Source organism: Aulostomus chinensis, chromosome 8, assembly GCF_037954235.1.
Source record: "Aulostomus chinensis isolate RoL2024-O1b breed Wild chromosome 8, RoL_Achi_v1.0, whole genome shotgun sequence".
In the NCBI taxonomy this organism is placed as follows: Eukaryota; Metazoa; Chordata; class Actinopteri; order Syngnathiformes; family Aulostomidae; genus Aulostomus; species Aulostomus chinensis.
The window spans coordinates 24,764,953-24,788,393 of NC_141327.1; the positions used below are offsets into that span (position 1 = coordinate 24,764,953).

Genomic DNA, 23,441 nt, shown 5'->3' on the forward strand with positions numbered 1-23,441 from the left:
TGTATATTTTGTCTTTCATCTAACAGCAGGGGACCCGCTTGGCCAGTTTGCCATTGAACATATTCAGAATGAATGGAAGGTCTCTGTCAGGAAGCCCCTGGACCGTGAAGAAAAGGACAATTACCTCCTTAATATCACTGCCAGTGACGGCATCTTCACTGCTAAAGCTGTTGTGGAGGTCAAGGTGCTGGATGCCAATGATAACAGCCCTGTGTGTGAAAAGGTAAAGTCAGTTTATTCACTTTGTTTCATTTACTTTCAGTTCTATTCAGCCAATATATCCTGGTTTTCCTATCTTTCTCTTTCTACTCCATCTGTCCCCCTCAGTCCCTGTATACTGAGAGCGTCCCAGAGGACTCCCCCGCCAGCAGGCTCATCTTGCAGGTCTCAGCCTCCGATGCCGATATCCGCTCAAACGCCCAAATCTCCTATGAGCTCCAGGGAGTTGGATCAGAATTGTTCTTCATCGACTCTGATACAGGTGTGTGTCTGGGGAGTAGCAGGCATGTCTGCAAATGTCTGTAGAAGAGTACTGATGGTCCATTGTGATGATTTCTGCTCCTTTTATTTTGTTTCATATGATTGACACATTTCTTTTTTCTTGCTTCCTGGGCTGTTTAATATCCACAATAACTGCGTGTAGCAGGTTTTGCGGAATATTGAGGAGCATCTCAAGTTTATCCCTCATGAAACTCTGTTGGCCCTCTGCTTCAAGCCACAAAATCCAAAGCTGGATTTTGAAGCTGTGCATGACAGCAGTCTTGAATTCCACACTCTTTAAGATGCAAAATGTGTTTTTATTTGTGTTTCTGTATGTATCCAAGTCATTATCAGCTATGAGGGAGCCAAGTTGTTTATTTATTCATTCTTTTTCTTTTTTTATCCTTTTTTTTTTATTATTATTAAAGAAGCCAAGAAAATTTTGCTTCAGGGCAACTCGAAAACCCACTATCGCACTAAAATACCGAGTTGCAAACTTAAATTCAATTTATGACTGCTATATGTCTTGCCTGCAAATAATGTATTCTGGGAGGCCTGTTAAATCAGACACTCCATCTGGCCACTAGGAAGAAAGGGGGGGGGGGGGGGGGGGGAAGGTTGTTACAAAAAACACAAACAAAACAATGCCAGTTAATCACCACCAACCTGTTTTAGAAATAAATGCAAAATAAATACAGAAAGGAACAACACCAAACAACTATACAACACATCTGCTGTTGTATTATCTCTCTCTATTGAGCAAAATGCAGCCTTAATGCATCGGGAGGCTGACACCGAGGCAGACAATGAAGCAATAATGCCATCCAGCTGTCCTAAATATTGAGTTTCTCGCAGCAGTGCTGCTGTTGGGGAGAGCTGTTGTTTTTTTGTTTTTTTTTGGGGGGGGGGGGGGTCTTTTTCTTATGCAGTCAAGTAGGATTATTGCATATGAGGACCGCCAAGAGGCTCTGGAGTTTTCTAGAGAGGTTATGGTAATGTTGGCTGCCTCACATCCCAGGACACTTTCAAGCTGCTCTTAGCTGCCAAGTCTGATGTTTTCCTTCGGCTCGACGCTCTTTGCCGTTCTGTCTCACCTCACAGCCTTCAATTATGTATTTATTCGCCTCTTTTATCTCTCAGAATCCATTAGTTGTCTGGATGATTTTACCTGATTTACCCAGTAGACATAAAGGTTAGAATGCTAAGAATGAAAATGTTTTTCTTCTTAAAGCCAGGCTCTTCATTAATTGTGTTCATGTTATGTTCCAGGGAGAGTAATTTACATGTTCCTCTCTGAGGAATGTGTGTCTGAATCCAAAATGTTCCATCTCACTTTCAGGGGAATTGAAAACCTTACAGCCCCTCAACCGAGAGGAGCAAGACGAGCACCGGTTCACAGTGCGGGCGGTGGATGGAGGAGGGCGCTACTGTGAAGCCGACATCCACATCACCGTGGAGGACGTCAACGACAACGCCCCGGAGTTCTCAGCCGATCCGTACACCTTTACGGTCTTTGAGAACACAGAGATGGGAACGTTTGTGGCAAAACTGCAAGCAAATGACGTCGACAGTGGTGAGGAATCTTCTCTCAGGCACAATTGTTTTGTAAAAAAGAGAAAAGAAGCATATGTATGTGTGTGTATAGATAGATAGGTAGATAGATTTAGATAGATAGATAGATAGATAGATAGATAGATAAAATCTCTTTGACCAATAGGTCACAGAAACATCAAAAAGTACACAGCTCCCCTACACATGTTATATGTTCTATTGGCTCGCTGCATTTACCACTCAACATCTTGCTTATGTAAAATAAACCCTTTATTCTTACATTAAGATGGGCAGCCAGGCCTCGGGTGGTCGAGCAGTCCAATCTCATATCTTATGGTTGGCAGCCAAAACCTCCCATTCGCACGTCAAAGTGTCCTTGGGCACATCTCTGAATCCTGAATTGCTGGTAATTTAGTGCCCTTGGTGTGGTTTAAGATGAGAGGCCAGATTTGACAGTGCTTTGAGTAAAACCTCCGAATAAAAGAGACCATTAGATGCAGTTGGTTACCTGTGGACAAGAGGTGACTCACAACTGAAGCTAAACAAAAAAGACTGAACACAGCAACATAATGCCTGTGGTGGCGCCCTGTTACTTTCTCTGGTCCCAGTAAATGGGCCACATGTTGTCTAGAGAATGTGTTTTGGACACAAGGGACAACACAAAACTGTCTGGTTAATCTGTTATCAGAATGTACAAAATCACAACATGAACACAAATACAAAAAAAAATGCTGCTTCTGACTCCTGCAACAAAGAAATTAAAGAAACATCGAGTGAGTACAGTAAAGTCATATTTATGCACTTGAAACCATGAAATGTTTTGATCATTTAAGTAAACATCATATATTTCATCGCTCAGAGTGAAAACCTGTTTAAAGATGATCAGAATCGTGACGTTTGTCTTGGCTTGTTTCTGACTCTCAATGCAAAGGTTGTTATCTCTCCATTATGCAACAGCGTGATGCTAAATAGCAAGAGGGATAACAAATGTGGAATTTCATGAATGATCAACCCCTCAAATTAAAAGCTCCATTACGCTCTAATGAAATTCTCTTATTCACGCTGCATTCTCACAGGGGCTGATTGCTATTGCCTGCTGCAGAGCCACGGGGCCACATATTTATCTCAAGCTTCTTCACCTTTCAGCAAGCTTTGTCAACCACTGAGAGGCTTGTGAAGATAAGACTCAGAACTTAAACCATGCAGTTTACAGACGTTTAAGCTGCTTGAGAGTTTATCCAGGAAGCTATTGGGCCTGTCATTCCAGATTACACCTTCAGTTTAGTGGAGCAGTACCTCTCTTGCTCCAAGAATCATTTTCAACCGTTCCCTGCCATAATCGACGCCCTTGGTTTCGATTTCCCTGCTTTCAGTGCCTCGTCGCGGGTAGGACTGACAGCTAGACTGAACGCTAGAATTTGGTCGCGTCGAACAAAATGATAAAAGATTAAAGGAAAGAGGTGGTATTAAGATGTGTCTTCCTGAGAACTTTGCTGACACAAAATGTACCTCACATTTTCACCATTGAGGATAATTGAAGAAGTGCTGTAGAAAAAAGTGCTCCCTGCAGTTTAGCCAGGGGCAGTAACTATTTAGACTTACACCAAGTGAATGCCTTTGATTAGCACCGTTTTTTTCCCCAGCACACTTGCATATCACACATTGATACTTTTGGCTTTCTAGCAATTTTTTTTTTTACTTCAAGCTTTACGCCCAAATGGCAAGTCCCATGCATCATGCTGAGTGTACAAGAGAAAGCAGCATTGTAGCTTTGACCCAGTTCGCTCAGGCTTCAGTCAGCCCTGTTTTCCAGCCAACCGTCAAAATGTGAAGCCTAATGTAGCCCTCCTCCTAAGAGGAAAGGGTGGCTTTATCTTTCATCGATATTTGACTCTGTCTGTCTCTGCGTGGACTCGTTCTTGGCGGTGGCTCCTATGAGCCGCAGCCCTCCACTCTATGATGTGCCTGCCCATTTGGCTGGAAGATGTTTGATAGTTACCCACATGGCTGCTCTTCTGTTCATCCTGCTGTTACTATCTCTGAGAGAGGCAGCACTTATCAGTGTGGAATGGTTATGAACCAGACAGACAGAGAGTCCAGACTGGTGCCCTTGATCTATGATAAACTAGAAGTTATGCGAACACATTCCTTCACTGATTCTGCTTTGACCTTTATCTCCCCGATTGAATCTCTCTTTGCCCTCTGCATTGCCTCACTGTTGTTTTCTCTTCTTACATTTTTCTCATTTTACTCAATTTCTGATGAATTTATTTATTTTCTTCAGTGCTCAGTAGACAGGCATTGGTATTTTTAATTTCTGATAATATTTTAGAACTGTTTTTTGACGATTTACTGGTATTATCTTCACAAAAAACAGTTTTATATGATATATAGAGTTTGCACTCACTGAACAACACATGAAAAAATTGTCAATTAAAAAAAAAATCCAAAACATTTGGAAAATAACAAGAAAAAAATCCAAAACTTGAGCGAAACCAGGCCAATATAAATATCAGCCAATACTAATATATTTTAAAAGATGACCGGTATCTGCTGATACCATTGAAGTGCCGATCATGTGGTGCATCACTAACAATCCTCCCAACCCTGTGTGAAAAGACGAGCTGTCCACCAAACCAAATCATCTGATATACATAAACAATGCACTGTGTAACACTGAAAATCCTCAATATTTCCTACGTGGGATCATAAGCAGCGTAAAATCATAAACATATGTGTATGGGACGATAAAGCTGATGGTGGTTCAGTGTCATTCACTTAACTGCCATCAAGCTGTTGTTTCCCGGATGGTCGGACCAGCTGAAAGTGATGAGAAAATACGCAAGTATTGCTTTCCATGGCGGCTGGATAATGAGATCCTCCAAGGATAGGGGCACTTACCTGATAAATGGGAATATAATAGTGTATTCCAAATGGAGCCACCTGCAGAAAGGCATTATGATTATTATTGTGATATGTCTCTGTCTCGTTGCTGGAAGCCTTTTGCTAGTGGGAGGACATGAGTTATGAGAATATCATGGATTAGACGTTGGACGTTACAGGTGCTGTTTATCCTAGGCTGTGTAAAAGATGGATGATGTGGTGTGTGATAGAGGGTGAAGATTTTTAATCATTCAAGAATCAATATGCTGGTGTACGCCCGGTATTTAAAAGAAGTCTTTCTGTTGATGTGGACATCAATCTCACCGGCGATGAAAACGTCTCCAGTTAGACGATAAGAACGGTTGTAAACTGAGAGATCACTTCATCACAAACAAGATTCAAAACACTGACTTGTCCTCCTTCTGTTTTTCCAGGTCTCAACAGCGACATTGTTTACTCCTTGGTCGATTCCGCGGATGGATTTTTCTCGATTGACGAGCTTACGGGTGTAATAAGCCTGGATCGCCCCCTTGACCGCGAGGTGCAGGCGGTGTATGAACTCCAGGCCCGTGCTAGTGACCAGGGCTCGCCTCGTCTGTCCTCCCAGTGCCAGGTGGTGGTCTCTGTCCTGGACATCAACGATAACCCGCCGGTGTTTGAACACAGAGAGTACACAGCCACCGTATCTGAGGATGTTGCTGTAGGTACTCAAGTGCTCCGAGTGCAGGCAGCCAGCCGAGACACAGAGGCTAACGGAGAGGTCTTGTACAGCATCATCAGTGGGAATGAGCATGGCATGTTTAGCGTGGAACCACGCACAGGTACGTGGTCACATGGAGGCAGTGGTTGTGTGTAATAACTCTAGAATGGAAATATTTATAGAAAAAATAAGTCAATCATTTTTCCTTGTGGCTTTGTTACCACGAATAGTGTCATGGAGCAATGCTTTTAAAAACTACACGGCTTTGTTTATATTATGCACTCAAACCAGGAGGCACAATTCTGCCGCATTGCTCCAGTGATTGAAAGCGTGTTACGTAGAAAGTCCACAGGACACTTTTAAATGAGTTTTGCATTAAGTCTTCCTGCCCGTACACTCCTCTTGCTGTCTAAAATCTTTTCACAACAGTGGTGATCGCACGATCTCACGTTTCCATGGAAATAAACTGAAAATAATAGCATTAACAGCACCACAGATGTGTTTGCAAATGAAAACATTTGCAGATAAATCTCACTTCAAACAGTTTTCATCTTTCACAGAATTTTCCCTTGAACACGGCAAGCTGCATCAGTGTAAACAAGTTTAATTTTGGAATTATTAAAAAATGTGGCTTGATTAGTTTGCGATACATTTGGGCCTTGTAAAAACAGCTTTTAGGAGCAAAAATAATTACCTTGAGTAAAACATAACAGTTAAGTATTCGTAATCAGCTGGGTATTCCTGCAGTCTGACACTCTTCCTCTTCCTCTCTGTCCTCAGGTGACATCTTTGTTATTGAGCCGCTGGACTATGAGGTCTCCCATGAATACTACATCACCATCGAGGCGACAGATGGTGGCTCACCACCGCTCAGTGACATGGCCACGGTGAACATCAACCTGACTGATGTTAATGACAACCGACCTGTCTTCAGCCAGGACGTCTACACGGCCGTGGTTAGCGAGGATGCTGAGCTGGGCAGAACTGTGTTGATGGTGAGAGGCTGGAGCAGTCGTCTGTGGGGAGACATTTACACACTCTAGGTGTCGGTAGTTACAGTGAAAGTGAACAGAGGGTGAACGACATTTATCTTTCACTGAGCTTTCCTTCAGCTGCATCTGCCAGTTCGTTCATCCTCTCACTTAGTTGTTAATTTACTCGCTTGCAGCGTCGCTCCTCTCTGCCCATTACTCGCTGCTTCCACTATCACATATCTGCACCTGTGGCGAATCACCATCTGGTGGCACAGCTAATTTAGGACCAGTGCTCTTCATGCTCACTGCACCTCTGTTTCCGTGCAGTATCTGACACACATGCTCACACAGTTTCATTAAAGTCGTTACACTCATTAGGCGTCCTATCAAAGATGAGGCACTTTCTATCTTTTGCACTCTTCTATTACAAAAAAAAAAAGAACTGTGCTGTTGGCCATTTATCTGTGAGTCTAATGTACCTAAATATAAATGATCCCAGAGAAAATTCAGTTTTAATAACTGCCATTTGCTCATACTTGTAAATCTTCACTGTCTACTGATTTCTTAGGGGATCCCTTTTAATATGTGACGCTTGGTGGGTTTGTGTGTGTGTGTGTGTGTGTGTGTGTGTGTGTGTGTGTGTGTGTGTGTGTGTGTGTGCGTGCGTGCGTGAGCGTGTGCGTGTGCGTGTGTGCCGTGTGCATTTACATCCAAGTGAAGGTCTGTGATGGTGAACTGGAGCAAGGAAAGGTTCTAGACACTCCATTGCATGATGTTATGAGTATAGTGCTTTAAAAAAGTGTAAATTACAAAGTATTTTTTTCTTACATGAAATATTAAAATTACAGTTTAAAAATGACTTGAAAAATAAGTGAATCGATATATATCTCATAAAACCAACAGATTTGTTTTTAATTGGACATTATGAAGGAGCCAAGCAAGCAACGACTTCACCCATCCCATCTCTTAAGACAAGTCTTTTAGAATTTCACATTTATGCCTAAATATGAAGTATTTGTAAAGGATTTGTTTTCTGACTTTTTTGATTGTGATTTGATTGGCACAAAGGTGATGGCGGAGGATGCTGATGGGCCGTCTTACGATCACGTGCGCTACTCCATCGTGGATGGTAACAACGGCAGCCCCTTCACCATCGATCCGGTCCGAGGAGAACTCAAAGTGGCTCGACAGCTGGACAGAGAGCAAGTAAGCGAAGCAGCTGATGGTGTGCTGACTGTACACATGCTGTAATCCACTGAGGAACTAATTGCTTTCTGTGCAGAATCCAGGCAGAGTCATGTCAGGTCTAATAGCGACTCTTGTTTACCGATCGCCACTGTTATCGCAGTATCGCTTACAAAAGTGGATTTGACTGTGCATGAAAACTCTCTGTCTCTTTCCCTTGCAGACGTCAGGCTACACCCTGATGGTGCTCGCCACAGACAATGGCGTTCCGCCTCTTTCCAGCAGCGCCATGATCAACATCGACATCTCAGACGTCAATGATAACCCACCCCTTTTCTCCCAGGCCAACTACAGCCTCATCATCCAGGTGAGAGGCGGGGAGGTCAGTTGAGTGATTAGAAGTGGAGAGAATAAGAATGAGGTTGATGGATGAGAGGAAAGGGGGAGGGGGTGTATTAGTGGACACAGAAAGAGGACAGGAAGAAAGAATGGCCCTCTATGTGACCAGAATATCAAGAATAAAGAGGGAGGGGGTGAGAACAAAGGTAAGATGAGGGTACAACGATAGAGAGGGTGGGGTGATGAAGACTGAGGCTGCATGCTAAGTATCAGAATGCAGATAAGGACTGGATAAGGAATACAGTATGGTAGGTGGGGTGGACGGGGGGCAGATCCTCAGATGATCATGGTTGGCTGACTGAGGGAAAATAAAAGGATTCAGCTCTATTTTTGATTTTGGTAGATACACAAAAAAAACAAAACAGATGATTTGCTTCCATTGTTCCTGCCTCCATTTACTAAAAGTAATTTAGCATGTACACGTCAAGCACAGCTCCAGCGTGTCAGAATGAAACATTGTTTTGCCCCTGAAGAAGTCCTTTACTTTCTTTACTGCTCTACAGAGGAGATGTGATCAAAGTGAAACACGAGATCACACTAAAACACAACAATCAAGGGCAGTTATTTTTACACTGGAGAAATAAAGTGAGTTAAAAGGACCATCAGACAGAGTCATCAGAAGGGACACATCAGAAGCCCATTCAGGAAGTCACTCACTCTGCAGTGAGGTTGTTCGTACTCGTCCTCACCAGACTTGAGGGGTTCTGTTAGAGGATCTCTCCGATGGCCAAGATCCTCTTTTTTCCTGGAAGAGCTGGTCCAGCCTAAGTTAGACTGAGCTGAAGTTGCTAGCTTGTTGGAGCATTTCTTCACTGTGCACTTACTGCACTGCTACATTCGCTCTCACTCACACACACACACAAACGCCTCACGCTCGCCTATGTTACACGATGCAAGAGAATCACAAAAAAACTATTCCAACTAGACAGTTTCTTCAAGAGCTTGTGAAAGGCACCTCAATTTGATCAGAAAGTACACTCTGGGATTAAGAAGAAGGTGTACTTCATCTCTAAAGGACTCAAATTAGCAATTTTATGTCAAAACAATAATTGGATTTTATTGCAGAAAAATGCACCTGTCAAATGTAACAGCCAGTTAACGTGACTGTGATAGCACGATCTCAGAGAGCAGGACGAAGTGAGTGGCTATTGAGGTAAAAGAAGTAGAAGCGCTTCTGTTTATCTCTTTTCAGCAGATCCGTGAGTTATTTAATGTGTGCGAGACTGATTCAGTTACTGCTGCAGCATTTTCCCCCACATCAGCAATGTTCTGTGGGTGCACGCCTTAACTTGTGAAAAAGCTTTGTAGTTCAACATCACAGAAGTGAAGAGCATCAGGAGGACCGCCTCCTCTCACCACAAATATGAAACCTGCTTCTCTTTGTATCCCACAGGAAAATCGACCAAAAGGCACAAGTGTTCTTCAACTCATCGTAACTGATCGGGACGCCTCCCACAACGGCCCACCTTTCACCTTTACCATCACGGATGGGAACAAGGGCGACGCTTTCCACATCAATCAGCAAGGCGCTCTAGTGGCCGCGGGGGCGCTGAATAGGAAAAATAAAGAACACTACGTACTTCAAGCGCAGGTGAGTCACAGAAGTGATGAGAAGCCGGAGTTGAGAGGTTGTATTGATTTAACCATCAGCAAGTCACAGCAAGCTGATCTCTCTCTCACCTCTGTGGAACGTCTCCCTGTCAAGCTCCATCGCTTATCGCTTCCTTAGCTCAATTAGTCACTGCTTGACTTTCACATCCCGTTTAAACTTTCTAAATAGCTCTTCTGTCTCAGACAACAGTGGTATGAAGCCAGCAGAAATAGACGTACAATAGATCTGCATAAATGACTGAAATTTGCTCTGACTTGGCACAAACTCTTACGTTACTGGGTGTTGATGTGTCACCCCAGAGGAAAAGAACAGAATGAGTGGGCGGATCGGAGATGAAATGTGAGTGTGATGTCTTGTTACACACACCATGCACAGTCAAATTTGAGTCAGAGGTTTTTCATCTTACAGACCATCTGTGCTAGTGTGTGAATGTGAGAATCCTCGAACCATGGTCTTTTCTATGGCGTTCACATGAACAGTGTGTGACGCCGTCAACTTTTCAGCTGTGAAAGGGTTGGATTGCCCTCTGCTGTTGTAACAGAATTCATGCAGCACTGTCTCCTCGAGGTGTTCAGATCAGCCTCTAACTTCACTTTTCTCACATCTAGGTGTCAGACAGCGGCAAACCTCAGCTCTCTTCCACTGCCTTCATCACGATACGCATAATTGAAGAGAGCGTGTACCCTCCTGCCATTCTCCCACTCGATGTGTTCGTTTCCACCACTGGAGATGAATACGCTGGTGGTGTCCTCGGCAAGATCCACGCCACTGACCAAGACATATATGACACCCTGACCTACAGCCTCGCCCCTTCACCAGCACCCTCCTCCACAGAGGGGAGTGATGCTCTGTTCTCAGTTTCAGCCTCCGACGGTAAAGTTATCGCCCTGCGGCCACTTGACGTGGGCCACTACCCTCTCAACGTGACGGTGACTGACGGACGCTTCACCACAGCGGCTGATGTCAACGTGCACGTTCGTCAAGTAGCTCGTCAGGCCCTGGACAACTCCATCGCAGTGCGCTTTGCAAATATTGCTCCTGAAGAGTTTATCGGGGATTACTGGCGTAACTTCCAGAGAGCACTGAGAAATATTGCAGGGGTGAGGAGGAGTGAGGTTCAGCTGGTGAGCCTGCAGCCCTCAGAGCAAGGTGACCTGGACGTCCTGTTGACTCTGGAGAGATCAGGCAGCCCCTACCAGTCTCAGGAGGTAAGAGGAGCCGGGCTCTGGTTATGTGGCTCATAACTTTCACTGCACAAAAATCACAATTTTTGGCCTTATTTTAGAGAATTCTCTCAAGATTTATGATAAAATGTCACCCACAACTTCCCCCAAATAGTGTTACTGTATAATATGCAAAAACATTTTTCTGGCCATTATTTATCCCTGCAGTGTCTCAAGAGAATTATGTTGGTTTCCAGTTTCCATAAAACAAAACTGAAAACCTTTTGTTAAATTCCTGTAAATTCTGCACCGCTTTTGTTACAGTATGTTTAATGATTTTAGGCAAACATGGATGTCAGCTGTACCTGAGCTGGTCGGCAGGGACAACCAGGCTATAACTCTACTTGAATTCTTATTAATTAACATCTTTCAATGACTTTTGTCAAACAAATAATCCAAATTAATCAAAATATTTCTCTCAACTGTCAAATTAAGACTTTTCTCCCCTTTTCAAAACTCTGAATGTTCATCTTTCCGTAGGTTGTCTTCCGTAAGCTGAATTCTTCGGCTGCCGTGATTGAGGAGATGACGGGGGTCCGAATCATGCGGGTGGTGCAGAAGCTGTGTGCAGGTCTGGACTGCCCTTTACACTTCTGCGATGAGGTCATCTCCCTGGATAAGACGTCCATGTCCACCTACAGCACAGCTCGCCTCAGCTTCGTCACCCCTCGACACCAGAGGACTGCAACCTGTCAGTGTGAAGGTACGCTGATGAAACCTCACAAACACCCACACACACACACACACACACACACACAAGTGTTATGTCTATGAGAAACAACCAGTTTAAATGAAATTGTGTTGGTTCTTAGGTGGCAGATGTCCAACACTGAACAACCTGTGTGAGAACAGCCCATGTCCAGAGGGGATGGAGTGTGTGGCAGATCCTAGAGATACTGTGTACAGTTGTGTGTGTCCAGACACCAAAAAGGGCAAATGCTCCGGTAAGACCTCCTAATTCTTCATCTCTGTCCTTCATCGTAGAGATTGTGATGTCAAGATGATGCTAAATGTTAATTTGACTTGCTGTCTCGTGCCAGACGGTCACTCGCTGACGTTCAGCGGCAGCGGCTATGTGAAGTATCATCTGATGGAGAACGAGAACAAGGAGCTGATGAAGTTGTCTCTGAGACTCAGGACCTTCTCCACCCATGCTACCATCATGTTTGCTAAAGGGACCGACTACAGCATCCTCGAGGTGGGTTTGTTTAACAATACACAAAGACTCAGAAAAGACTTTTAGATAATCCATACAGTGGGATTTATTTATGTAACCACACTGCAAAACAACAAATATGCTAAAGTAAAAATTTAACGTCATAAGAGAAAATTACAAAACAAACTCAGTCCTGCATTCCTCAAAGTGTCCATCAAGAACCTGGAGCCTCACCTGGCAGTCAGGTGCAATAAAATCTGGGCGGAACTCTAGAGATGGAAAAATACCAGGCTTAACTAAGTCTAGACTCAGTGTCCCCTGCATTTATTAGCGCTTCTTTGTCATACCAGCCAGCTTCCCATATCAGAGGGGACATATAAACACACGAGTGACCTTCCCTCCCATGAGTACCAGCCTACTTTGCCATTCTAAAAACCCCTTTCACATGAAAGTCTATGGGAATGCAGTGGTGGGGTTATTTTAGTGGTGGGAGGGAAACAGAAAGCAGTTTTCCACACATTCCTTTTGGAGTCTGGTTTATAATGGTCTGAATGTCAGACTTTAGGCTAAACCTGGCTGTGGTTGTTTATCAGACAGTTTTAAAATCTTTTGATGGTTGTTTTCTTTTATAATGTGGAGAGATAAAAAGTTAGGCTATTTAGCATGAAGCTGTCCTTTTCCAGTGAAGCAGTTCTTATTTAGAAGGAGCACTGTAACACACATGGGACACAAGGACTTGCCTATGGGCACCTCAGCAGTGGTAATGAGGGAGGCGCTTTCGCTCCACTCAGATCTGTCCCGCCAGCTGGTAAATTGAATCACCTGACAAACTTCCAGTCCCAAGCTAACAATTAGACCACCTCTGACATCATTATTGGGCTCTTTATCAATATGAGAGTCAGAAGGATTCGATGCTGCGGACTCGATCAATGCACACTGCAGCTTTTATGATTAACAGCTGTGTCAAAGAGCTGATTTATAATAGTGACTTGATTTGATTTAGCCAGCCATTGTTTTGTCTTGGGAAAAGTTAGAGGAAGTGCAGCACTGAGAATGTTTCCTTTTGTTTCCTCTCTGCCTCTCTACTAGATTGTGAATGGCCGTCTGCAGTACAAGTTTGACTGCGGCAGCGGCCCTGGCCTCGTGTCAGTCCACAGCGCTCAGGTTAATGACGGGGAGTGGCACACTGTTTCACTGGAGGTTGATGGTAACTACGCTAAACTAGTGCTGGACCGAGTGCATGCCGCCTCAGGCACAGCACCGGGAACTCTGCGCACCCTCAATCTTGACAATAGCATTTACTTTGGTGGTCACGTACGTCAACACGCCTCCACTCGCCACGGGCGCAACCTGCCTGTTACCAACGGGCTCCGCGGCTGCATAGAGGCTATCACTTTGAACGGCCAAGAGCTTCCTCTCAACACCCAAGCTCGGCGGGCCCACGCTGTGTTGGAGGATATCGTGGACGTGGCTCCAGGCTGTGCACTCGCACCTGCGGAGAGCTGCTCTAGCAACCCCTGCACCAACGGAGGGGTCTGCACGTCGCTGCCTAATGGAGGTACAGAGTCCCACTGAGGCTGGTTCATTTGCATCTTCTGTTGCAGTGCAGTGCGCCCACTCACACACCTGTATGTTTTTATCCTCGGCTTCATAATTGAGTATATTCTGTCAGTGTGATCCTACGCTGTTTGTGGTTAATGCATCTCAAGACTCTGCAGCTGTTTCATGTTAAACACCTGCCAGCAGTTCAAGGGGGATAATCCCAATGGAAGGATGGGTTATGATTTTGTACATCAGCCAAATTAGATGAAAGATATTCAAAGCAAAAAATATTCAGAGGACATATTAGGTAAGCCTTTGTACTCCAGCCTTGTCCTCATACGGCTTTTGTGTTCCACCTCTACAGGCTACTTCTGTAAGTGTCCCTCCTCTTTCATGGGCACCCACTGTGAGATCGGGATCAGTCCCTGTGCCTCCAATCCCTGCCTGTACGGGGGCACCTGTGTACCTCGAGCAGAGGACTTCTACTGCCAGTGCAGAGGGCAGTACTCAGGACAAAGGTAGACTAGTTCAGGCTTTTCTTTTTTCCTTTGAGAATCATCATCACAGAAAAAAGTACATTTAAGCAATACAGTTTGAAGAGGAATCTTTATTTGGATTGGTATTTTTATGTCTAAAAAAAAAAATGTGTTTGAATGCAGATGCCAGTTGGGACCGTATTGCAGAGACAACCCTTGTAAAAACAGTGGGAAGTGTATTGACAGCTTGGACGGTCCCGTGTGTGAGTGTGAATCCGGCTTCCAGGGAGACCGGTACGTCAGTTGTGATTTTAAATTCTTTATGCCACCTAATCTGATGTCTTGGAGACTGCAGCTCATCTCATTAAACTCTCTGTCCAGGTGCCTCAGTGACGTGGACGAGTGCATCAAGAACCCGTGTAGTAACGGAGGCCAGTGCCAGAACACATACGGGTCCTACAAGTGTAACTGCTCGCTGGGTTTTAGTGGACACCTGTGTGAACACCGTGCTGAAGTTCGGAACGAGTTTGTCTCCACTTCCTGGAACATCGGCCTGGAAGAGGTGATCGGCATTGTGGTCTTTGTGTCCAGCATCTTCATCCTGGTGCTCCTCTTCATCATCATCCGAAAGAAGGCGTGCCGCGGCAAGTCAAAGAGTGACAATGACAAACACCATGGAAGTTCAAACGGGCCTCACTCCTTCCTCCAGAGACCTTATTTTGATGCTAAATTCAACAAAAACGTCTACTCGGACATCCCACCTCAAGTCCCTGTGCGACCCATCTCTTACACTCCCAGCATTCCAAGCGACTCACGCAACAACTTGGACCGGAATTCATTTGAGGGCTCAGCCATCCCGGAGCATCCCGAGTTCAGCACCTTCAACCCAGACTCTGTACACGGACACCGCAAGACAGTGGCTGTGTGCAGCGTAGCACCCAACCTCCCCCCTCCCCCTCCCTCCAACTCAGTGTCAGACAGCGACTCCATCCAGAAGCCAAACTGGGACTATGATTATGATGGTGAGTGCGTGTGCTTTACTGCTGGGCAATAATCACGAGTTGCAAATTAGTGCTATTATGACACCATCCCATTAGTCCCATTAGTGTCTGAGAGCTGATTTTTAAGGGGGGTGGGGGTGGGGGGGCATCAATATCATGCAGCATCCATTATTTCTTATTAGTTCCTTGAGAGATTGCAGGAAATAAAATTTGAATTCATGATACATGGAAGGAAAATAAAGACAGAGTTTAATTAGTACATTTACGATTCATTAATTCCAGGTATTGGAGGAATAACCTGCAGATCGACCTAGCAAGTGCACAGCGTGTCAGCCTGCTGCTCCAAATACTAACGACAAGATAACAAAAACACTATTTTGATCTGGAAAATGTTTTATGCTAATAAACTAAACGCAACTTTTTAAAGTCCAGGAAAATGACTCATACATTCATGTCGTTGTTAAATATTAACAAATTTAATCAATCAACAGAAACAGGTTATGTGGAATTTTCTGAATATATTTGCATATATTTAAAGTATGGAGCAGTAAATAATAGTATTAAAGTGTACAAAATTTAACTTAAGTCCAACAAAATGATGCATGATCAGATACGGAAAAATATTTATGTGGTTTCGATTGAATATCAACAAAAGGAGAGGAAAATAGAGGAACTCTTTTTCCCCACACTGGACTCTTCAGTTACACCATGAATCTGCTCTCTTCTCAGCTAAAGTGGTGGACCTGGACCCATGCCTGACCAAGAAGCCTGTGGAGGACAGTGCCTGTCACCCGTACAACACCAGGGGCAGCATGTCTGAGGTCCAGTCCCTCAGCTCCTTCCAGTCCGAGTCCTGTGACGATAACGGTACGACGCTACAAAGAAATGTCCTTAGAGAGAAACTAGCATGGCAGTAGAGTCTAGAAATGCTCTTTATAACACAGATTGTACTTGTGATGGGTTTTTAATATGTGTGATCAGCTCTCAGGGTTGGTTACTTTTGTCTTGTTTGTAGGTTGTTACGCTAACACACACACACTTTGCATGCTCAGAATGGATGGCCCCAACGGTGCCTCTGGGTCACATGTTCTCTTCTCTTTTCTTTTTGCTGCGGGGCTTCAGCTCCCATATGGATTAAATCAGTCCACAGATCCAGAACAAGGTTTTAAATAAGGGAGGGGCGGGTCACGCCTGTAAGTCCTCAATCACTAACGGCACAGACGGAAGCAATCACAACTCCCAACAATTGGAATTCTCCGGGGATTATAAACAAAGCATCCTGACCCTGTTTTCCATCCTGCTGACTATCTGTTCACCTGTGTTCAGCTTCAAAAGGAGATTGATGACTTACTCAGACAGCATTTATGTTCCCTCAGAAAATCACTCACACCTTTGTGGACTGTGACAGACATCCTCAGTTTCTTTCTTCGTTTTGTTCGTTTGTTTTTTATTTACTAGCATGCCTTTTCCTTTTTTGTCTGTTCTTTTTTCCCTCTTGAAAACGTAGCTACAAACGGATGTTTCAAGCAAACATCAAGGACCGTTTCACCAGGGTATACCGCATTATCTTCTGTTCTCCCATCATTTCCTCCTATCAGATCATTACTGGGTTATTGTGATGTGACTTGTGCTGCTTATAAGTCATCAAAACCTTATTATATACCCTTAAAAATGAAGATGAGGCCTAAATTTAATTAACAGATTGTTTTGTTCCTGAGCACACACAGGCTTTTTCTGTGTTGGAAATGCTTTTATATCTCCGGGGAATTTCACATATTCTACCATCTGTACTGTCAGTGGCACCCCGTAGCATCTCAGTATGTTGTGGTTGTTTTATCCCGCACAAACAAAACCAGATCCTCCCTCCCACTCTGTCGCCCTCCACCATTGTCTTGTGGCCAGTCATGAAAAACCCAGCATCAACTGAAGAAAAAAAAAAGTGTCCAAGGGCAGTAACGTTTGTGGAAAGTGTTTTCATCCCTCCCGCCATCATGCACTTCATATTGTGTATGTTTTGATATTTTTCCAAAAGCATTTGTACTAATGCTGCATCTCCTCCATCCACTCTCCCTCCCCTGCCTCTCACAAGCCTCCGTAGTGACTGTAATCCACCTTGTCAACTCTGTTGTTGACACGGTGGAAGGAGAAGGTACTTGTTTATTGCTTCCATCTGCCAGTAGTTGTGTCTTTGGTGCTGGGATGTGGAGTGTAGCTTGTTGTAGAGCTGCCATTTTCTTACACCGACACACCTAAAATCAAGTAGAATATTTAAACGGCGCATTGATCTTTTGACTTCAGAAGTCTGTTTAAGAGAATGGCAAAGCTGTCGCCCATCATTTAACCCGTCACTCGCTGCTACATTTATCATGGTTCCATTGTCTACATTTCATTCCTGTTATTGGCTAATTTGTTCTTTACCTCTCAGGTTTCTAATGTGACTTGTTCTTTCTCTCTTTTCTCCTCCTTCTGGCCTCATGTAAAGAGTCTTTTTTGGCTCATGATCTCAAGAACCCAAGAGGTGACTTTTTCATCTTTGTTTGCCTGGTGTTCCCTGGTGTTCTAACTCGTAGCCACTAACCCAGAGCTAATGAGGAGCATTTTAAACTCCTTCATAAGGCAAAGCTGCTGTGACATGGAGCGCTTTATGCATCACTGGTGGTCTAAGGTGTAATGTCTGCCTTTGTAAGATTATCGATCACCCCAAAAACATTCCCATGCATGGCTTTGATGCTGTGACATCAGAGTGAATGTTAATCTGCGTATTACCATCAAAGGATTGTCGCTCCGTAACTGAAATAGTCTGTTATTTTCCTATGTGTGTGTGTGTGTGTGTGTGTGTGTGTGTGTGTGTGTGTGTGTGTGTGTGTGTGTGTGTGTTGTGAGAGTGTGTCACATGAGCTACAGTAACCATTTAAAATTTTAGACTTTGGTTGCTCTTTAAGCTAGCTTTCGGTTAGCCCTCCGCTAACATGAATGCGGATGAATGATTTCATTGTTTGGCTATTTTACACTTCACCAAATGTTATCAGATTACGTGGATCAAAATCTGATTCCATGGATGGTGTTTGACACCCAGAACAATTTGTCCAGCTTTCAACAGCCCCAGCAGTAACAGAGAGTTGGCTAGAGCGGAGCCTATGATGTCATAGTACACACAGTGGTTTATAAGAAATATGATATAGTAAAATAATACAGTTATATTGGGGTGGTGTGTTTGGTGAGGGAGGCTTGTGAATGTGTGTGATGTGTTAAGAAGTCCCTTATTGTTAAATGTGTATTAATAAACAAGTTGTTGTGTTTTGCATGGTGTGGGTCTTGGAACATTAACATGACAGCTTCTGGTGTGTAAATGTGTGAGCCGGGGGCTAGAAGACTTACGTGTGTGTGTGTGTGTGTGTGTGTGTGTGTGTGTGTGTGTGTGTGTGTGTTTGTGTGTTTGTTTGTCCATATCAAACAGGATATCACTGGGACACATCTGATTGGATGCCAAGTGTTCAACTTCCTGGAATCCAGGAGTTTCCACAGTATGAGGTTGTGGAGTCCCCCGCCCCGCTGTACAGTGACCCCAGTGCCATCGACACCGATTACTACCCCGGCGGCTTCGACATTGAGAGTGACTTCCCTCCACCGCCAGAGGATTTCCCCTCCAATGATGATCTGCCACCACCACCTTTGCCAGAGTACGCTGACCGCTGCGACACACTGCGGGCCCTGGGCAGAGACTTGGACCCTGATTCAGCTGGTCCAGGTGGCTCGGGCGGGGTCCGCCAGCGCCCGGCCCTGCCCCAGCTCTACAGCCTTAACCAGTACCTGCCGCAGCACTCCTACCCGAGCGACGGGGCCGACACAGAGGGCCAAGGTGCTGGTTCCACCACAGCCACCACCACTCCAGCATCCACCATCGGCACCAGTGGCTACAGAGGGGCTTATCCCCTCGGTTGTAGTCGGGACTTTGACTCCTCGGCTTTGGACAACATGTCCATGTCTCTGTACACGTCCACAGCCTCTTGCTCGGACATGTCAGCGTGCTGCGAGGAGTCCGAGGTCATGATAAGCGACTATGAGAGCGGCGATGAGGGCCACTTCGAGCGTCTGGCCATCCCGGCGCTGGACTCCCAACAGCACACTGAAGTCTGACACTGGATCCAAACAAAAGTGCCTGAACCCACAGTTCCATCTTTATATTAGCCCTTCACACACCACCCACAAGTAATGCACACAGTATGTGTCTCTCCACACACACACACACACACACACACACACACACACACACACACCAACATGGTTGTTGAGGCCGTTGGCTGGGAAGATCTGGAGAAGCTATCGAGAAACAAACTGTAGCATTTTTGCTCAGTCCAACTCACCCCCCCCCCCCCCCCCCCTGACTTGGAGGTGCCATCACTGTCGTCATACACAGGAAGTGGATTGTTTTAAGGATAAAAATGTCAATGTAGAACAAGAAGAACATCATTGGAAAAAAAGAATATTTCACAACAATATCTGTTTCTATCAATAAAATCAAGTCAGATGTTTTTATACAAATCCTCATTTGCAATGTAAATTTAAATGTACAGTTTTGATTTCAAAGTTTACTAGGTTTTGTAGATATTCTATGCTTTTATTTTCAACAAAAAGAGTTAAATGGTGTGACATTATCAGCCTTACTGTGCTTACATTCACGAAAAAAAAAGAAGAGCGTGGCTTTTCTTAACACGATGTATTCGTTTATTGTCTCCTGCTCATTTCAAAAAGGGTCTTCAATGAACGACTGCATTTTCATGTGTTGTTTTTTATTATTATTATTATTATTATTTGTTTGTTTGTACATTTTGACTTTGGAACCTCTTTATTTTTCCACCAAGAAAATGGGACCCAATATATTTATAGTGCAGAGTTATCCATGGACACGTGACTTTTTCAGGTGTCTGTGTGTGTGTGAGCAACGCTATGGTCTTGTTAAGGTTTTTATTGAATACTGCCACAAGCTCACGCTTTCCTACTGGCAATAAATTATTCCTAAAAAAATATTTCACCGGTGTGTATTTGTGTGTTCATTTGCTCAAATCGTATTCACGGGGTGGATCCAAGTTGTAGCAGTGTTATTTTTGAAGAGGATCAAAAATGAACAGACGCCATCAATGGAACGTGAGTGAAAAGGCTGACATTTTGTAGTTCAGTTCAGGGATTTAAAATATTTTGGCATTTCGATCTGTTAACCCCAAACTCTTGGGACTTTTTGATTGTTTGTGTAAAAATCCATTTTCGATGAAACCAGAGGCCAGTTCATCAAATGTCTGTCGAAGTCATGAATGACCTTTTTGACAGTACACATCATTCCACCATTTTTTAAAGAAAAAGACGAGTGATTGGTTCTAAAATCTGAATGTTCTCTGGTGATAGTGAACTGGATAAGTCAGGGTTCCAACTGGAACTCCTCTGCATCGATCAAACACATGAGACTCCTAACATTTCTGTGTGGCCGTGGGTCCACAGGAATGTCATGCAAATTAATGTACACAATTTGTAACAACAAATAAGTACTGAATGAGTTAAATCTTTACCCTAAAAGGGCACTAATACATGAAAGTTGTAGTCAATATCTTATCAATATTATAATTAGCCAAACGCTTTAAAAAAAAAAAAACTTAAAAACTCCTTTTTGTAGAACCTTTTCTAGCTGACATTGGGATAGCCTTTTCTCCCACTTGCCTCATGCTGAATCATTCATAGATGGAAAGTATTGGAAAGCTAGTTAGAGACTAAATTATCTGATAGCTGCAACTCGCATCAAAGCCTAAGAATGTGTTTTACGTAGTTACAACATTTCTTGTGAAGATCTTTAAGTGTCATGAGGCACCAAAAATGTTTGAACTTTTGATGTTTGCTCCAGACATTTATGATGGCTATCTCTGATGGGAGGGCGCACAGATCATTATTCCCTGAGGAGTTGGAACAAGCTGAAACTGAATATGGATGATTGGTGTTCTTTTAATCAGCAGTGCAACTTTAACATTTAACAAAGTAAAAGGGGCTCTTAAGTAGATAGGATCATGAACTCCTGAAATGAGCCATAAATGTGGTCTGGAGCGTCCTGGGAGTCTGAGAGCTTTGTGCGCCCGCCCGCCTGCCCTCTTCCTCCCCCTCCTCCTCCTCCTCCTCCCTCCCTCTCTCCTCCTCTATCTGTGACTCCCTGAAGCTGCTTGTATCAATAAACCCTGTTTGTGTGACACGAGGCTGGTTAACTGCAGTCACTGGGCCATGACTGTGGTTCATCTGTGTTGAGATCTCTCTCCATGGGGCTGACCTGGTCACAGCCACACACAGGACTGATTGTTCTTGCTCTGCACAGAGAGATTGACCTTCTTACCTTCTGACATCCTGCACCCCATACCAAACTACAAACTCTTCAATAAAATTAAAAATTCATATCAAAACAGGGGTGGAAGTAATGAATTACAAGTATGTTATTGTGTTTGGGTATTTTACTGTGTTCGCTGACATCATCAGAAGGCTACATCGCGTGTTCTGCAGCTAATAAATGAGCAGATTCAGTCTGGGCTTCCACCTGTTTGTCTCATCTGAACCTGTCGTCTGCATTTCTGCAGCCAATAAAGGTGAAGAAACTTGAAGGCCAACAACAGGCCAGTGAAACAAACAGCGCAGCAAAGCAGCGCGCAGATGTTTGAGATGTCACAACTGACTAGAACCAGACTGGACCTGATTGAAGGACCAAACTGAGACAGTGACTTTGACAGAGAAAGGGACAGTCAAACACCGTACATTCCAGCTTCTAGACAAGTTCCAGCTCAGTAACCGTTTATGATGCAACGCATGGCTCAGTGTCAGGTGGGAGCTGGAAGGTTTTCACCAGGTTCACTCAGCTTGGGTCCTCACACTTGTACTCACTCATGTGTCTGCAAGTATCAAACAGGTGACAAAGAAGTTCCCTGATGAAGAGCCTTTCTACTCTGTTCTACACCGCTTTAGTCAGAGAGGTCTGTTGCTGTGGCCTCAGCTTCAGCTCCCAGCTTCAGAATACAGACGGCTTATCAGTTTTCAGCTAAAGGGGCTCTGGTTTCACAGGCTGGATGAAAGTAAGTATATTTGGGGATATAAGTATCACAAACTCCAGCAGTGGCTTGGAACTGAACAATAATCTCATGCTTGATGGATTCAATTAACTCTGAAAACTGCATCAGGAGCTCCCCTGTTGAATTAATTAAGATTTCAGACCTGCGGATGAATTATTCATGTGATGGAATCAAGAATGCTGTTCTGTGGCTCCCAAGGTGATCTGCTTCAAAGGTTTTCGGTATTAGCTCCCACTTGGGACGATGACACGGCACACTGTAGTACAACACTTCTACCACAAGATGGCGGTACTAGATAACTCATAAAACCTAAAGCAAACACAGGACATGATCTTCTGAGGATGGAAGACACTACAACAGCTTAGTGAGAGCCACTCATCAGATGATTTCACTCAATAGTTCCTTCTGCCTCAGTGACGAACGCAAATCAGCTGCCGATGCACAGATCAGTTGGGAGGAAAACTTGCTCACTGACTAGATGCCGCAAACTGAAACTCTGCATGAATTCCTCCTCACAGCTCCTGAACTGGAAAAATAGATATATCTCAGCTACAGAATGCACACACACGACTTGCGTTTCCATCACTTTAGAGGACATTACATTGACTTATATTCATTTCCTGGAGGGTTACCCTCCTCATAACACCTACCTGACTGACCCGAACCCAAGTCCTCACCCTAAAATGTACTGATTTACATTAAGGAGACGTGCATCTGGTCCCCATAAAATGAATAACGCATTCCCACAAATGGAGTGCTCAGATTTATGGCCAAAAACACGAGTAGTACCTACACACACACACACACACACACACACACACACACACACACACACACACACACACACAGCTTTGTGTACACGTACATACTCATCAAGATACCAGATACCAGGAATACTTGCATAGATTACCACAGTAACCCAACCGTAAACAGGATACAGATGCCAGCTGTTTCACCGAGCCCACACCAGGGCAGCGAGGCATCACCTCAGGATGGAGGTGAGCCACCACGCCAGCTTTGCTGCATCCACTTGGGTTTGAGACTTTTTTTTAAATTCTGTAGCAGGCCACGAGAGGGAACTCACCTCCGTTTACGGAACTACTGTTTCCACACAGGTCCACAGCTTCACTGATCGCTCGATCCTTTTACTATACAGGATCATGAACAC

The 23,441-nt window shown here is 44.2% G+C and overlaps 1 protein-coding gene across 9 annotated transcripts in view; it reads left to right on the forward strand.

The window, feature by feature from the left end:
* Positions 1 to 20,211, forward strand: part of fat1a (FAT atypical cadherin 1a) — a 73,525-nt gene extending 53,314 nt beyond the window's left edge. For 2 of the 9 annotated variants that reach the window (XM_086211866.1, XM_086211865.1), the window contains exons 12-30: positions 27 to 223; positions 328 to 481; positions 1,820 to 2,053; positions 5,349 to 5,735; positions 6,395 to 6,609; positions 7,657 to 7,794; positions 7,997 to 8,140; positions 9,566 to 9,763; positions 10,393 to 10,992; positions 11,488 to 11,710; positions 11,820 to 11,951; positions 12,048 to 12,205; positions 13,253 to 13,721; positions 14,070 to 14,223; positions 14,365 to 14,475; positions 14,563 to 15,203; positions 15,912 to 16,049; positions 17,665 to 17,700; positions 18,640 to 20,211. In XM_086211866.1, coding sequence (XP_086067992.1) covers positions 27 to 223; positions 328 to 481; positions 1,820 to 2,053; positions 5,349 to 5,735; positions 6,395 to 6,609; positions 7,657 to 7,794; positions 7,997 to 8,140; positions 9,566 to 9,763; positions 10,393 to 10,992; positions 11,488 to 11,710; positions 11,820 to 11,951; positions 12,048 to 12,205; positions 13,253 to 13,721; positions 14,070 to 14,223; positions 14,365 to 14,475; positions 14,563 to 15,203; positions 15,912 to 16,049; positions 17,665 to 17,700; positions 18,640 to 19,319 — 5,009 coding nt within the window. In that variant the 3' untranslated portion in view covers positions 19,320 to 20,211. Of the gene's footprint in view, positions 1 to 26; positions 224 to 327; positions 482 to 1,819; positions 2,054 to 5,348; positions 5,736 to 6,394; positions 6,610 to 7,656; positions 7,795 to 7,996; positions 8,141 to 9,565; positions 9,764 to 10,392; positions 10,993 to 11,487; positions 11,711 to 11,819; positions 11,952 to 12,047; positions 12,206 to 13,252; positions 13,722 to 14,069; positions 14,224 to 14,364; positions 14,476 to 14,562; positions 15,204 to 15,911; positions 16,050 to 16,304; positions 16,376 to 17,271; positions 17,332 to 17,664; positions 17,701 to 18,639 lie in introns of those variants that run through there. The other 7 variants (XM_086211867.1, XM_086211869.1, XR_015117631.1 and 4 more) reach the window with 6 other exon arrangements.
* The last annotated feature ends 3,230 nt before the right edge of the window (positions 20,212 to 23,441 follow it).